At 48.8% G+C, this 15,869-nt stretch overlaps 7 protein-coding genes across 7 annotated transcripts; 4 read left to right on the forward strand and 3 right to left on the reverse strand.

The window, feature by feature from the left end:
• Positions 1-721: 721 nt before the first annotated feature.
• On the forward strand, positions 722-2,578 carry VFPPC_05967 (ankyrin repeat protein; the record flags this gene model as incomplete). Its single annotated transcript, XM_018285079.1, has 1 exon — positions 722-2,578. The coding sequence occupies one exon, from the start codon at positions 722-724 to the stop codon at positions 2,576-2,578; it is 1,857 nt and encodes a 618-aa protein (XP_018142047.1).
• A 1,609-nt stretch (positions 2,579-4,187) lies between these two features.
• Positions 4,188-4,808, forward strand: VFPPC_05969 (nlp/p60; the record flags this gene model as incomplete). Its single annotated transcript, XM_018285080.1, has 3 exons — positions 4,188-4,256; positions 4,319-4,496; positions 4,558-4,808. 3 exons carry the CDS (start codon positions 4,188-4,190, stop codon positions 4,806-4,808), a joined length of 498 nt encoding a protein of 165 aa, XP_018142048.1.
• Positions 4,809-5,654: 846 nt separating this feature from the next.
• On the reverse strand, positions 5,655-5,991 carry VFPPC_05970 (hypothetical protein; the record flags this gene model as incomplete). Its single annotated transcript, XM_018285081.1, has 2 exons — positions 5,655-5,744; positions 5,806-5,991. The coding sequence occupies 2 exons, from the start codon at positions 5,989-5,991 to the stop codon at positions 5,655-5,657; spliced, it is 276 nt and encodes a 91-aa protein (XP_018142049.1).
• Positions 5,992-8,857: 2,866 nt separating this feature from the next.
• Positions 8,858-9,885, reverse strand: VFPPC_05971 (hypothetical protein; the record flags this gene model as incomplete). The annotated part of the gene is made up of 4 exons (XM_018285082.1): positions 8,858-9,154; positions 9,255-9,400; positions 9,460-9,582; positions 9,645-9,885. 4 exons carry the CDS (start codon positions 9,883-9,885, stop codon positions 8,858-8,860), a joined length of 807 nt encoding a protein of 268 aa, XP_018142050.1.
• Positions 9,886-11,377: 1,492 nt separating this feature from the next.
• On the forward strand, positions 11,378-11,776 carry VFPPC_05972 (hypothetical protein; the record flags this gene model as incomplete). Its single annotated transcript, XM_018285083.2, has 1 exon — positions 11,378-11,776. The coding sequence occupies one exon, from the start codon at positions 11,378-11,380 to the stop codon at positions 11,774-11,776; it is 399 nt and encodes a 132-aa protein (XP_018142051.2).
• A 1,875-nt stretch (positions 11,777-13,651) lies between these two features.
• VFPPC_17951 (hypothetical protein) lies at positions 13,652-14,257 on the reverse strand (the record flags this gene model as incomplete). The annotated part of the gene is made up of 1 exon (XM_022429619.1): positions 13,652-14,257. One exon carries the CDS (start codon positions 14,255-14,257, stop codon positions 13,652-13,654), a length of 606 nt encoding a protein of 201 aa, XP_022285327.1.
• Positions 14,258-14,350: 93 nt separating this feature from the next.
• Positions 14,351-15,486, forward strand: VFPPC_05973 (aquaporin; the record flags this gene model as incomplete). The annotated part of the gene is made up of 2 exons (XM_018285084.1): positions 14,351-14,671; positions 14,836-15,486. 2 exons carry the CDS (start codon positions 14,351-14,353, stop codon positions 15,484-15,486), a joined length of 972 nt encoding a protein of 323 aa, XP_018142052.1.
• Between the last annotated feature and the right edge of the window lie 383 nt (positions 15,487-15,869).

Raw genomic sequence — 15,869 nt, forward strand, 5'->3', positions numbered from 1 at the left:
CATGTTGTTTCCAGGGTTGACCGTTATCCCCCGATCAAATGGTTCACTCGGCTTGATGCGCCTTCCATTGTCCTCGTACCTATACCGACTTTCACAACGAGAGGGGAAAAGCATATGGAGGCCTCTCATCGGAACTGTGATGGTGATGGTTTGGCCGCATCGTACGATGGTTGACTGAGCGGCTTACTTTTGGCAGGGGTTTAGCTGACTCCGCTGAAGATTTGACTCATTCGAGATAAGACGCTCGGACGTGATCCTAAATTGGGCTGGCGTCACTGTATGTGAACTCGGCTGGACCCTGAATCTCGGAAATGAATTCCTAGATTGGCAGCTCTTATGATTCGTGATATGCGACTGTCCGCGAAACGAGCTGCATTTATCGGAGATCCTGCCCGGTCCTGGCCTTTAGAATTATGACTTGCCTGATTGACAATTTGCAAAGTTGAGCCAGCTTTCACCGCTGTGAACACTTCGGTTAACTTGCGATTAATTGCCCTTGTTTGAATCCCCTGCAACAAAACTAGTGGCGGCGTATGATGTGGATCAAAATACCAACCAAACAGTCATCTAGAATTATCTGAAGCTTCGAGTCAAAGTTGGCAGGCAGAACAGAAACAAGCCCGACAACACCAGTGAAACCGTACAAAACCCTCTATAAGCCGACTTCATGTTCCTTGACCCCTTCTCCCGTGCCATTTCATGTCCGGTACTTTATGTCACAATGGACTCTAATTCCTCGTCATTGCTCAAATTGTCCACAGAGCTGCTCGTTATGATAGCCAAGCGACTAGACTCAGAGAAGGATATATCGGCATTTTCTCAAACTTGCCATCGATTGTATGACGCATGCATAAATCACTTGTACCAGCACAACTCGCTGTGGTCGAGAGGCTCAGCACTTACTTGGGCGGCGCGACTAGGACGAGTCGACACGCTTCAACAGGCAATCTCGGCCAGAGTCCCAATACCATACCTAGATGTCATGGCAGAAGCTGCAATAGCCGGCCAGGTCAACGTCTTCAAGTGGCTCTATTCAGTTGAAGGGGAAAGTCTGGTGCAGCTTCCTTGGGACATCACCAACGATCCATCTCCTGTCTCTCTGGCTGCGAAACATCGGCACCACGACTTGCTTGAGTATCTTTGTCAAGTTGGGTTCGACGTAGAATACAATGGCAACGAGCCCATCGACCTGGCAGCTAAGAATGGGGACTACGCTGCAGTCCAGTGCTTGCTCAAGCATGGAGCTGGCATTACTGGAACAGGACAGCAACACCCTCCATTGTTCTGGGCAGTTCGAGGCAACCAAGTCGAGCTAGCCAGAATCCTGCTGGAATATGGATCGGACGTCAACTACGTCTACGACAAGGACCAGGAGAAAACTTCATTACTGCATTTCGCCTTGGTTTGTCGGTCCTCGAAGGACATGATTGAGCTGATTGTCTCTTATGGTGCGGACTTGTCCGCCACAGATGTGTATGGAGCCACGCCATTTGCATTCGCAGTCTTGAGAAATCACAATGACGGCGCCATGGTATTACTAAAGAACAGCTCAGTAGATTGTAGTGCACCACTGTATCGCGGCGAGCTTCCTCTCCATGTGGCAGCCCACTACGGGAATACTACCATGGTAGAGGAATTCCTCTCGAGGGGAGCTGATCCAAAGGCACGAGATCCTGTGACAGGATGGACAGCGCTTCATTTTGCTGCTAGCCAAAGGTATCAACAGAACGTGGACATGGTCTCGACTCTTACCGAGCATGGAGTGCGTTTGGATCAGTTCGACGCTCGGGGGGAAACACCAATATGCTTGGCCGTATATAAAGCCACAGATGTGGTTTTTAAAAGTTTTCTTCATCATCACAGCGATGCAAATGCCTCTGTTTCTACTAGTGGCCGAAATTTGTTACATGAAGCGGCAAGGCATGGAGCCATGCAGAAGATGAGGCTGCTCCTGGAAAGACCGGACATTGACATCAATTGCCAAGACAACATGGGGCGAACCGCCTTATTCCACGCGGCCAGGAACAGGCGTCTTAATGCCATGGAAGAGCTGCTTCTGAATGGTGCCTCGCCAACAATAGCAGACAAGTACGGAGCAACTCCTCTCTTTGCTGCAATCCGCAATGGTCACGAACAAGAGACCGCATTATTGCTACCAGTCACACCAGACGCGGCTACCCAAAGAGACGGCTTCGGACACACCATTCTATGGTGGGCACAGAAGAACGGCAACCCACAAGTTCAGGATGCAATCCTGCAGTACGCAAGTAATGCCGAAACCCCAATTGGTGTCGATGACGAAGCTGGCCCGGATATATTGGACATCTCGTACGATCACATTGCGTGCTATTGCGATGTCTGTACCAGGTGCGTCGAAACGCATGACTGGCTAGGGCCAGCGTGGCAGTGTTCGATATGCCACGGGGGCAGATTCATGATTTGTTTTGATTGCGCTCTTTTGCGAGGAGAAAGTTGCCCGGGAGGAGAGAAACACCAGGAGAATGCTTGGGTTGAACATGACGATTGCAACATAAGAAAACCTGAAGAGTATTTGCCAGACCGGTATTGGAATGTCTGAGAGAGGCTTCCTCGCAGTTGATGCTTCGATTCGGCCGTTGTTAACTCAGACAATTGCTCCGGCTGACTTAGCTGGGGCTAGCTAAGCTAACAAAGGCTGGGTTCGTTGCAACGCAGTTTGGTCCCAAAATCGCAATGAGTGCGAAATGGTTGAACGGGTTCTAGAACGCGATGGCGCCCATGTTGCCTTGTCCTTCGGAAATGGCTTCGGTGAATGGTGTCAGCGTTGGCTTCGGGCTAGGATGTGGTTAAGCCCAGCTTGCATATCCAATATGAAGAAATAATGCTAGGACTATGAGATTCATCGCGTCAAAGGTCCTTCCAGGAGAGGTCATCTCCAAGCTAAAATAATATGAGGGACTATTGGTGCGAAAAGCATGATACGGTGGGATCAATATTGGACCGAGTTTGTTTCAGGCAAGCAAGTAGTTAGTCGCCACGACGTAAATCGTTGGCATCATACCAGCAATGACTTCTGGCGTAGATCTATGCCCGACAGCCGGGCGTGTCCTAGAAATAGATTTACGGAACACCAACTGTTGTGTCTTTTCTACATCTGGCCGTGAGGCTGGTGATTTGGGATGAGCCAAAGATCTGCCTTGTTGGTTGGAAACAGACATAATCTGCGAATTTCGGGAGGGACTATGCAAATCGAGTGTGTCCCTGGAGAGCGACACTATATGACCGTAATCAACCCGAATCGTTTCATGCCTTGATAGCAAATAAATTAATCGTTATGCGGAAGTTGCCCGGCGGCGGGAAGCAAACGGCCTCAGCCGCCTCCACAGGCACAGATTTAGATGAACCCAGCCGCGACCTTGGAAGATGCTACCTAAATTCATCAGCCAGAATGCTAAGCTTTTGACCAGTGGGGAGCATTTGGTCGGTAGTTTTGCCGAATGTTAGTTCATAATTGACCTTGTTGGGCTACGTGAGCCCTAAGACGGGAGGGAAGTCTGCCCGTCTTATCCTGGTCTTTCATGACAGGGCTGCTTGGTTCCCCAAAACGAATCGATCGGATAAGCCGACACAGTACTCCAGTGAGTTACTCAGGCCTACCCAGACTGCCTGGTCAGCCTGTCACATCGGGTTGCATGCTTGGCTGAAGCCGCCACCAGATCGGCACTAGGGCTGTGTAGGTCACTAAACCAGACACGGCAAAACTAGGACAAGATCAATGGCCAACAAGCTGACTTTCAGTTCAGCTGTGGGCAATGGTTGTCCCTATTGGGCGAATCTTTGGCTCCTAGTCAGGAACAGTTTGCTGTGGGTGATAAAAATAGCAAGTCGTTGATGCAGGAGCAAGGAGTGTGGTAATGAGGTTTACTATGGACGGAGTTTCGATCACCATATTGCTGCTCTATACCTGTCAGCTGCACTGCTCTCCAAATATTCACGGGTCATCATTTCCGAAGTGGCCCTTGTAGCCATGAAATGTATTAATTGATGTTCGAGAACAGGAACTTTCTCTTAGCTATGGTAGAAAAAGTACAAAAAGGGCCAAGTGCCCGCGCATCTTTCAGAATATACAACAACTCATCACTCTCAAATACAACAAAATATCCACAACTTGAGAATAAGTTCCTGGCTTTCACCAGTCAATCACTAAAATGAAGTTCGCATCCATCTTCACTGTCGCCCTCGCCGCTGGCGCTTATGCCATGCCCACAGCATCCGAGGTCCGTTCCCAGTCAAAGCCTACATGCTTCCCTCTCAAAAACTTACTAACAAGCATCCACAGCCTGAGGATGCGGCCCTCGAGAAGCGAACCGGTCCCGGCATCGTTGCCGCTGCTAAAAAGCAGCTGGGCAAACCCTACGTCTGGGGCGGCGGTAACAAGAATGGACCTACCAAGGGCGGCTTTGACTGCTCTGGTCTGACCCAGTACTCTGTCTACCAGGCTCAGAAGAAGGAGATTCGTACGTACTTTCTTTACCTCTTCAATATATTTCCGGGTTTCGGCTAACAAAGGTTCTTTAGCCCGAACTGCTCAGACTCAATACCACTCCAAGATGGGCAAGCACCTTCCCCGTGGTCAGGCCAAGCCTGGTGACCTGATCTTCTGGGGCAAGGGTGGCAACTGCAAGACTGGTGTCGTGCATGTTGGCATCTTCACTGGCCCCGGATGGATGATCAATGCTGCACACACCGGAACTCCTGTCCGCAAGCAGAAGATCTGGACTTCTTCAGGTGGCGAGAAGATTTGCCCTGACGCAGTTCGTTTCTGGTAAATACAGCTTTGAAGAACTGCCAAAATCCCTTTCTGTAAATATAGAGTGTATATTTCTGCATTCGTCCAAATGGATGAATACTCAGCTACGTCTGTTGGTATATAAAGTACGGACAACTTATATAAATATAACTGTTCTATTCGCAATTCATGTGCACTAAGTTTGTCTGGTGGGTGCCAGGTTGAACACTATGAAATATTCTTGACGAAGTGAAATGCTTTAGTTGTCACGAGTCTTTAATACGACTCGGTGTATGATTCGTCGGTCAGAATTTTACAAAAAACAGTCTTGATCGGACACTGCTCAACTGGGGTTTAGCTATCCTGCGGGTTGTATATACAGACCCTGTCCAAGGGTCTACGGTTGACTCTACAAATGCTTTCCGTCAAAATGGCTCTTGAAAAGAAGTGTGTCAACAAACCAATGACCACAAACGCCGTCTCGTCATAGCATAACAACAAACCCAAGCCGCTGTCAACGAAAGCCATGATTGGCTATCTCATGGTAGTTTTGTGCGGAACACTACAAAAATTGGGTAACTTAACAGCCAATTGCAGTACCCAAGGCATCAAACAGGCACGACTTCAAACTTTCACGATGGTAGGAAACACAACATAGCGAGCGACGAGTATACTATTGTTCGAACCTAGTATCAAAGTACATTCTATGAGGAGGATCACCCATTTGTTGTTTGCTGGATTTGCCCAAACACGTTTTCCTCTCCGATGTGCTACCCCTGGACCTATACCGAGGATCAACGAGTATTCGGTGATCACATCCCATCGAAAACCGGCCAGATGTCATTCATCTTATCCGACGGCTGCCAGAACGCTCGGTAGTATTCATTTAGCACTTGGCTCCGCCCTGGGTGCCACCATGGCACGATGCCCGTCCACAGTCCTGAATCTCTGTCCAGCGGCCGCCCTTGCACTGGACCTATTCGGAGATGTGCATTAGCAACATAGTTCAATATCTCACACCAGGAAGAGAGACTTACTACACCAGTCCTATCGCAGCCACAGAAGTGTCTGTCTCCGTTTCCAGACTTGCAAGGGCTGTTGGTGCGTCGCTGGTCGGCGCCATAACCAGAGCCGCAGGTGTCTCGGGTCTCTAACTCAGGGACGGCAGAGGCATTGACGGCAACGGCGGCCATGACAGTGAAGACGAGAGCAGTGAACTTCATTTTGGAGGTGTTGTCTTGGTTTGAAAAATATAGATTGTAATTGAATGTTTATGAGTGTGGAATGGTTTGGTGTCTAAAAATTCAAGTTTGAGAGGGAGCATTCGCAGCTATTTATACATTTTTGAACAGCAGAAAAGTCTTGTACGTCAAGTTTTGATTCATGAGCCCCAGTGAGGCGAAGACTTGTGCCTTGCCTCCAGTTGCTAAATCCGGAACACTTCGTCCGTAAGAATAGCCCTTGGCTCATGAACATCATATGCTGCTTGCAGCCCTGTTGGTAAGCGTAACTGGACTTGGCAGGCTACAAATATCGGATTGATAGGTAGGCATCGACGCCAAGCTGGAGATGAATCCATCCTGCCTGTCCAATGATGCTATGGCGTTGCAACCCGTCACCAATGAAGCATTCATGAGTTGCGGGACGTCGGTATAGGAGGCCGAAATTATGTTCTTACACTAGCCTTGGCAGCCGAAGATCCGTAAGAACTAAAGCTCAGATTCATGGAAAGAGTTCTAGCCCCGCATGAGATATAGGCAATAAGGCACTTTCCAAAGGTCGTCGTCAGTATACATAGCCCTTTAATTGGACATCGGTGATTAAGGATCTTGTGGACTACGTCCCCTCGACTCTCATAGTCCTGTCGATCTCATGCCTCGTCTGTCAGCATCAGCTAAACTATACGCCCCGTATGTCGCACATCGACCGACCGATCCGCTCCGTAGTGCATAAAATAGGACGTGAAACAACTGGATTATCTCGTCCAATTGGTTCCGTTCTGAGCTACCGGGTCATCGCCGCTATGCAACGCTCGGACATGTATCCAGTGGAGACAATGTATCGTACGAGCAGAATGCTGCAAGCTGGATTTATTCCCAGGGTGGTCGATAGCTGTCCGGACATGTTAATGGGGCCCGGAAGACACTTTACCACCCATTGTTGTTATTTCCGGAAAATGTTTCTCATTGAACCTACATTTTGAATTAGATACCCTGAGCAGAATCTATCTAATCATTCTTATCAAGCATTCTAGCAAGGCGTATGGTGGAGATATCAAGATGGAGTCACAACCAACCCCGGGAATAAACGACCAGTAATCTTCTCCAACCTCTGGCGTCGACTACGCGGGCCGTAATGGAGGTGCCACACCTTAAAGCATAAATCCTAAAATATGCACATCATTACTAGTCTTTGTAGTAAGACGGCGGCAAAGCATGGTAAGCGTCATGGCGTCCTGTATCCACAAGGAGTTGATTATGATTACCACAGCAAGACATCATAGGCTACATGCTACTCTGTTCAACCTTCAAAAGGACGGCAATATTTTCTAGGACGTGAGGCGGGAACAGATTGCAATGTCACATGTCCCCTTTGTTCCAGTCTTTTCGTACATGCTGACCGCATTGTCGATCCCTTCCCCTTCTTCCCGTCCCTATTCAAAGCTGCACGACGTTTGGCTCAACAGTCTCCACAAGGAATTCTTTATAAGCAATCGAAAACTGGGTATTTTTTGTTATTAATATTTCAAAACGGAATCACAATGAGGTATGCAGTCTGGATGTGGTAAGATGTCGCGTCGGGCGAGGACGCAGGTGGCTTGGCCGACCAACCATAAGCAACCTGATGTTGATCACTTCTTTTCATGCAAATGACGGGCATGAACTATGGAACTAAAAGGGCTCTGAAGTCAAATACCAACGACCAGGTCCGTTGGGAGCTGTCTGGTGTTCTCCAAAGACTATCAGTAAACACAATTCTATGAGTGGAACTCCACCCCTTGAAAGTCCACCCAAGAGGCCAATTATGGATCGAATCCAAAGCTGGTTAGGAGTGGAAAACCGTGACTGCATGAATCAGGTGAGGAGGGTCTTGAGCTCCAGGCCACTAGGAGCCTGCAGGTAGTCCCTATTTCTTCCTTGATTCCGAAGGGATACACTTTCGAAAAGATTCCAGGGGCAGAAACCGCATTGAAGAGTCTGGTCGTGCGTCATCTCACTCCGTTGGCCTAGTATCAAGGGCGACTTTTGTGGTACAAGTGGTCGTACAGGTTTCCAGCTTACAGTTATGCTGGGTTTCTGCGTGTTCCACCCGGACATCGGAGCATTCAACTGGCTGGATGTAAGAACCCTTGAGATTATGCGATCTTACTGAGAAGTTTTTTCAAGTCGAATGAGTGACTTCTCCCATGTATCTTGAGGTGTAAAGCACCGACCTTCTTCGCCGGAGCCTCGGCTCGGGCGTCTTGAGTCCTGTTGAGAAATTGGCTGTACCTCGGGTGGAGGTTTTGGGCCGAACGTCCCTACTATTTGCCAGGCTTACGATTTATACCTCGTTTGGGGTCTTTGAACTGGGGGCACATTGTTACGTATTGCTAGGAAGCGTGACACTACCGCGGTATGCTTAGACACGAAATGTGAACTCTGACAAACCGAACGGAGTCAAGGCTTCAAATACAGGAGCTTTGGTGGGTTATAACAATTAACCATTGAGATTTACATTGTAGTTGTATTATGTAAGCTGCATCGCTTTGTGCTTATTATTAGTGGATTACCTAGACAGCCTTGCGGATGCTGTAAACTCCAGCATAGAGCCGAGAGCGTGTGTAAGATCTAAATAAGGGTATTTACATTAAGAAGTAGAATAGTTTTATGCCCCGATTACCTACTTTGCTGATGACGTACTCAGAAGGTAAGAACACGGAGGCCATTTCTCTCCAGCAGACTGAAGTGAGAGCCATCGCGGGAGCATGACCAGCAAGTTTGGTGGCCGCAGCAACTTCTCTCCGTGAGGCTTCACCTCTTTTGATGGTATATCCCTTCCCGTCACAGCATGTTAATGACACAACCTTCTAGAATCGTTTGGCTTCCATCAAGCCGCAGGATTAGCAATCTCGACGCCATTCTTCTGAAGATACGCCATTATCTTTTCGAAATCCCGACACTTATGGTGGGTATTGAAATCAGTTTGTCGCTCACCAGTCGCTCTATCATACCTCAGCATAACCGGCGTAACGTCCGCATAGCACATTATACTCAGCCGAATCGTCTCTAAGCAGTGGTCGACATGGGTCCTTGCGACCACGGGATCGTCAAAATCTACGGGATAAAGGCTACCCCATGATTTGTTGTACATTTCAAGTGGCCATGTATATTGCCGTATGACATTCTGACAGCTGTGGTTAGCTTCAACGTTCGCAGAGTGACAACCGTAAGAAAACGATGCTAAATGGAGATGCCGGCAATACGCGGTGAAGCTCAATACGTACCAGACAGTGAAGTTGATGCAATGCTTCAATGGCACCACCGTATGTTGGGTTTTTCGGATCGCTACCCACGGTTGTCAAATATTGGTGGATGTTTTGCGTCTTGTTCAACTTTTTCAATCCAGCGTAATCGACACCAACACCACGATCTGAAAAAAAGGTTACTTCATGTGTTCAGAGATGCTTAACACATATAATCCCGGCTTACCACCGAAAAGGTTATGCCAGGTCTGTTCGAGTTCGAGAGTTGGCGGACCACGATATTTGGAAGGATGGGTAAAGTCGTTGTCGAAATTCCCTTCCCAGAACTCCACTGCCTCCCATATTGGAGCTATTGTATTGCCAGTTGAATCAGTAAAGCGGTTAATACGTATTCCCTTGTACAAGACTCACAGTACGGTGAAACAATTTTAGCACACTCCAACTCTGATGGCGCTGGTCTCCCAAAGGTGGCAACCAACAAGACGTATACCGATGCCACAAACAAAAGAATATTGCATAGCAAAAGCGTAATGAACAGCTTTCTCGGTAATCTCACAGAGGCGTTGATCGGCGACGCATGTCCGTCGTGGGAGTCATCATCGTCTCTGTCAAGCGACTTTAGCCGCTCATATGCAGAGTCTTCCGACAACATGTTTCTTCCAATTATGATGTTCGTATGAGACATAAATTCTCGCTTCATGGAAAACAGCGGAGAAAGGAAACTTGGCTCCGGAAACTTGAGCATCTGAGCATGCTTGTCCTCGTGAGACGGTGGTCCAAGCACTCAAGGGAATGTCGATCGAGGAGCTTTATACGGTGCGACAGCATGCTCCTGGTAGCAACAAATTACTTTGTTGGCAACACATCTCAAAGTCACGGATAATGTGGACAATATCAACAATAGATGGCTTCACATAATTTGAAGATTGCTGTGTCTTGCTATTCTATTGACAGAAGATGAGCTTTGAAAGCCACGAAGCCACTTTGTGGAAATGGGTTGAGTTGATTGACCAGTTTGCGATGGTGGCGTCGTGTGAATACCATATTAGCCCCATCTTCTACAGAAATGGTCCTGTTCTCATAACACCCATTCAAACATTAATTTCTGTACACTCTTGGTGGTTAAAAGTGCGGCAAGTAAATGGCGAGCCCTGATATTTCATTTCCGCCGTTCAAGGGTTTATGGATAGTATCAAAACTGCAATTTTCAATTTTTTATGTCCTACTTTAGTACTTTGGCTATAAATATCAGTTCTGCTTCTTATTTCCAAGAAAACATCAGTGGTGGTGGCGCAGATGAGTTTGTGCCCCGGGGCCACCGCATCGTCTTATGAAATGCTACATATCACATCGAAATGAAGCGAGGGCAAAAATGACCGTCCAGCCATTGATCAAAATGGAAAAGGTCCAGCTATGAGGCCAATTTCAACCCCTACGGGATCTGCCGTGCAGCCCGGCACAGCTAAACATCCGTAAAGCAAGCCGTCACAGTCCGCAATCTAGCACGAGCTATTTATGTTGAGACGATGGGCAATAGCCGAGGAAATCCGCGTGCCTTGGATCTTCTTGGTGGAATATACAAGCTTCTTTTTGCCATGTAGCATTGGACATTGGAAGCCATCCTCTTCTTCGATATGGATATGCCGCTCTTTATATTAGGAGAGCATCATTTACAAATGTCATCAACGCCGCTGGGATATGGTCGAGTATATGAATCCGTGTCGCAATTCATCACAACGAGGGCAACCGGGAGCAGATGATACAGCTCGGGGTGTGTAATGGATCGTGTGTCGAGCTAGACTGGCAGAGTTGTTGGGCCTCGTTCGAAGACTGGTGATAGTCACGCTGGCCATGGCCACTTCTATAACGGGGAACTGAAATTGGTTCACATGAGACCAACATTTTGGCACGACAAACTGAACCTGCAAACATCAGTAAGGGAAAGGTTTCTATGTGAACTGAACGGGTTGCCGGTGCTTGCCCATCGAAGGGCTACATTAGGCCATGCCTGTCTCCGCCATATTACGATCCTTTGGCCAGAAGCAAGGCCCAACTGGAGCAAATTGTTTTGAGAACTTTGATGACGGTGGTACTCAGTCAGTTGCTGCTTAGCGGATGAAAAATTGGATTCTTTGACCGAGGATATGGTGTTTTGCTCATCACCAGGCAGGCAAACTTGTAGCTCACCTGACCATCATGCATCACCAAACTCGTGCTGGAGCATGAGGGGTATTAGAATACCTCGTAATGAAGGGTCACTTCATGCCGGCCCAATATTTGGCTTGAAAGGCGTGTCACTCTTCGATGGCCGGCGTCAATGCCGCTGTCAAGAGGAACTCGATCGTGAGCAACATGTCGAGGCAGCAGGCATCGCATGCCGTTCCACAAACCACACAAGGATATTCTGCAACGTCAAGGTCACAGAAATGTCAAGTTTGCTCCCCGAACCGCACTTCATGCTGTGCCTTGAACCGGTGTACAAACTGTTGGCGGCAGCAATCCCCACGTCAGCACAAACCCCAGTTCTTATGTTTATGCCGTGATTCGGTATGCGCCTCGAGGCTCATGCGCATGCCGGCACTTGCATCAACATGCAACATGGGGTAACCCATCCAAGGGGGCTTTTTCTGTGCAGGAATTGATGCGGCTTGCGGTGTCAATATCTAATTCCCGCGGCATGCTTGGGCGCTGCTGCAGATGACTTGACGCACGGCATGATGGGGAAGCCCGGGTTTAGCCCGATCGCGACGGACAGCATACTGCATGCCTCTGTTGAGGCTCATCAATGGCTGAGTAGGTTTTCTGATGGGGCGAGGCGCGACGGGATCGTAAAGGCGTCTGGTGTCTTGCACAATCTCACGTATCACGGAGCATCTTCCGTGTGAAAAGCACACCAAGCCTGACTTACTGACTGGCCTTCTTCCACCATCAAGGTACTTTGTTTTGTTATTCTAATTTTTGCCTGGCTCCGCTGCTGATACACAAAGACAAATGCTTCCCGCCTCTGCCGTTATCTCAAAGCGGCCCTACATTCCTGTTGGGTTTCATCGCCGCGACGGTTTGTTTGTGGCTTGAAGCTTGCATCTCGTGCGAGTCGGGTCCAAACGAGAATGACACGACACATTACTAGCCTTACATTGGAGAAGAACAATGCAATTTGTTGGACATTGCCGGCGGCATAACGTTATGAATGTGCAGACTCTTTTTGGAAATTCTTACACTTCCCAAAGGCGGGGAAAGGGAGTGGAATGGTCTTGTGATGTCGCCTCAAAAGTGGTGACGAATTTGGCTCACACAAAGTTGGTCGCTACTGTACATGAGATTATTTGTTGTAAGCGAACTTGATCTGCAAAAGCCTTGTTGAGCTGTCGCGTCCGTTCAGTCCAGTTCACTCGCCAAGCCCACATCAGTATTTTAGTCTCATGGCAACGACGGTAAGCTTTCCTTATTGTCCGGACGGGGCCAAGCCAAAGTAGATCCAGCTGGAATGCAGGGTCCTTGAGTCTGACACCATGAAGTTGATTGCTTAACTCCGAAACAGGTAAGTCTAAGAAAGCTTAACAAGCCGCATATCGACTCAAGTGGAGTAAGACAACCTCAGCATCTGCGCCGGTTTTCTCCAAAACTCTAAATCGTAGTGCTAAAGTTTTTCATTGGTTGAAAAACGTAAAACTGCATTCATGGAGCTTTACGAGCTTGGGTACGGGCTATGGTACGAAATGGTTCAGCCCAGCTGGCCCAGAGCCAAGTCCGAAGCTATCTCGTCTATTGGTTACGAAATGTCTTCAACGGTCGAGGCCCGTTTGTGTTTCCCACAACGGCTTTTCACCTTTCAGCAGAGCATGGCACCCACGAGCTGCCTTTGTCCTGCAAGTGTTTCTTGCATAAGGGGACTTTGTGCGGGGCCAAACGGGCCCAAGGGATGAGTTGGAGCCTTTTTGCGGCCGGAAGCATCCAGATGCATGAAGCAATGGCTTTGGCTTTGGCTTTGGCTGTCGACAATTACCAAATCCTCAACCTATACAACGCCATCTTGGCCCTCCCGAGAAAGCCACTAATGGCCAAGACAAAAAAGTTTACTGCCACCAAAAAAACTCGCCCTTGGGAGCTCTTCCTCCTACCCAATAGCTAGCTGAGATGGGGAACAGCTCAATAGCTTAAGCTATGAGCTGAGCTCACATGAAGTGACTTTTTGTCCGAACTATCCGGCCACCGGTCTTGGATGGGAGGGACCCTGGCACAAAGCGGACAGACAGCGGCACATATTGAACTTTGTTTTCCTTGTATACCAGTCGTTTTGGGTACGAGACAAAATCAATGTTTTCTCTTCAGGGCGTAATTGGGATAACTTGATGCACTTTTCGAGAAAAAAGCATATCTCCTTCTCAATGCAATTGACTTTGGGCAGGGCAGTGTCTTCACGAAGTTGCACGGCAGCTGCAGTTATAAAATACGAAACGCCGTCCTGCCCATCTCAAGAACCGCTTGCATGTGAGGGCATGCCAGTTTGCCTTACTCCGCTCTCCAAAAATGACCCCATCATTGGCTTGACTCCGAAAAAAAAGCCTCTTTTTCATCCATCGGACTAAGCCAACGACCCTCCTCAGGCGGCCTTGCCTCGATGAGAGTTTTGGGTTGACCCACGTTAGATGTAGTAGCTCAAGACGAGGGAGAGTGAGATATAGACAGACACACGGAGAGAGCAAAAAAGAAAAACACATATCCTGCTGAACACGGAGCAACATCTTACTCGTGCGGAGATTTTCATAGCCCTTTCTGAATCCGTAGCTCTCTTTCTTCTCTTTGGTGCAACGGGAAAGGGGAGCAATGCCCACCCTCTTCACTTTTACTTTACCGATGACATTAGGGAGCCTCTGTAGAAAACATAAATACCCAGACGGGTCATATTTCGAGGCCATATTTGGAGCTACACTTGTTCCCCCTTTGGACGTTTTGACCAATTTCGTTTGTAGTTCATCGGTCATTACCACTGGAATCCCAAGGCGCCGAGAAAAGCGTTCCATCTCACCGGCCAAAACAATAGGAGAAGCAGAAACCAAAATCAAGGAAAACACACCAATTTTCATCCTGCCACACCCCCCGTTCGTCTGCCAGCCATGACGTTCACCGACAAAGTACGCAAGATTTTCAATGTTCGAGGCAACAGTGCCCGGCAACCCGGGCAGCGCAAGCACATGCTGGGGGATTCGATTCGTAACATCTTGGTGGTGGTGTTTGGAGAGTTTTGTGGCACCTTCATGTTCCTTATGCTCTCGTTTGCCGGAGCTCAAACGGCCATCAACAACAATCAGCCCAATATCCCCGGCGCTCCTCTGGCCCCTGCTAGTCTGCTTTACATTGCATGCTCTTTCGGCACTGCCATTGCTGTCAATGTCTGGGTCTTTTACCGTGTCACCGGTGGCATGTTCAATCCTGCTGTAAGTCAAGTCAAGTCAAGTCAATTTGATTCCGTTCGATTCGGCGGTCATGGTCCATTTGTTCATCCCCATCCCCTCAATGCAATCCCCAATACACACCACACACACGCCCCCAACGTCCTTGTTTTTTGACCAGGGATGTACTTGATACTCATCATTGATAGGTCACTCTCGGGTTAATGCTGGTCGGCGCCGTCAAGCCACTCAGAGGCATCATCATCATCCCAACTCAACTCGTTGCTGCCATTGCTGCCGCCGGTGTCATTGACGGCCTTCTCCCAGGTCCCCTTACCGTGGCCAACTCCCTCGGCAATGGCACCTCCAAGGTCCAGGGCGTCTTTTTGGAGATGTTCCTCACTGCCCAGCTCGTATTGACTGTCTACTTCCTGGCCGTGGAAAAGCACAAGGCTACCTACCTCGCCCCCATCGGCATTGGCATTGCCGTCTTCATCGCCCACATCGTCGGCACCAACTACACCGGCACGTCCATCAACCCTGCGCGGTCCTTTGGTCCAGCCTGTATCCAGGGCTTTGTTGGCTATCACTACATCTACTGGATCGGCCCACTTATGGGCTCACTCCTCGCCTTTGCCGTCTATTGGATCCTCAAGTGGCTCGAGTATCAGAGTGCCAACCCCGGCCAAGATGCCGATGATCTAGAGAAGGCAATCCCGCCGCCTCCGCCTCCCGCTGCTACCCAACAGCAAAAGGTTGGCCACCGAAGCACCCCCAGTGAGGCGAGCGATGGGACTCTGCAGGCTCCTGTGTCCAAGGAGCAGAAGCATGAGACGCTCCCCCCCGTCGCCACGCCATGAGAACAAGGAGGCGGGGGCTGAAAGGAATACCATGGCCTTGTAAGTCGCTGACCTGCGAGGACCCAGGTATATATGTTACGCATGTTAGCCAGCCAGCACGCCAAGGGAGCAAGGTATCTGCTGCTGGCGGGCATTTTATCCCCATGTAATACCACTGTTATCTGCGTTTGGATTCGCCCGCATGAATCACATGGTAGAAGTTATCTGCAGGAGTGCATTTCTAGCCCCCTTTTTCAAGTTTTCCCCGGTGGAAGGGGGAAGGGGTGGTGGCAGAGATCGTGGGAGAGACGGAGAGGGAGAGAAACGGATGGAAGCGGGAGCTTGATAGGACTAATATTGACCAAGTAGAATAGTATGCTCAAAATATTAAATTAATTTTTATT

This window comes from Pochonia chlamydosporia, chromosome 5 (genome assembly GCF_001653235.2).
Source record: "Pochonia chlamydosporia 170 chromosome 5, whole genome shotgun sequence".
NCBI classification, from domain to species: Eukaryota; Fungi; Ascomycota; class Sordariomycetes; order Hypocreales; family Clavicipitaceae; genus Pochonia; species Pochonia chlamydosporia.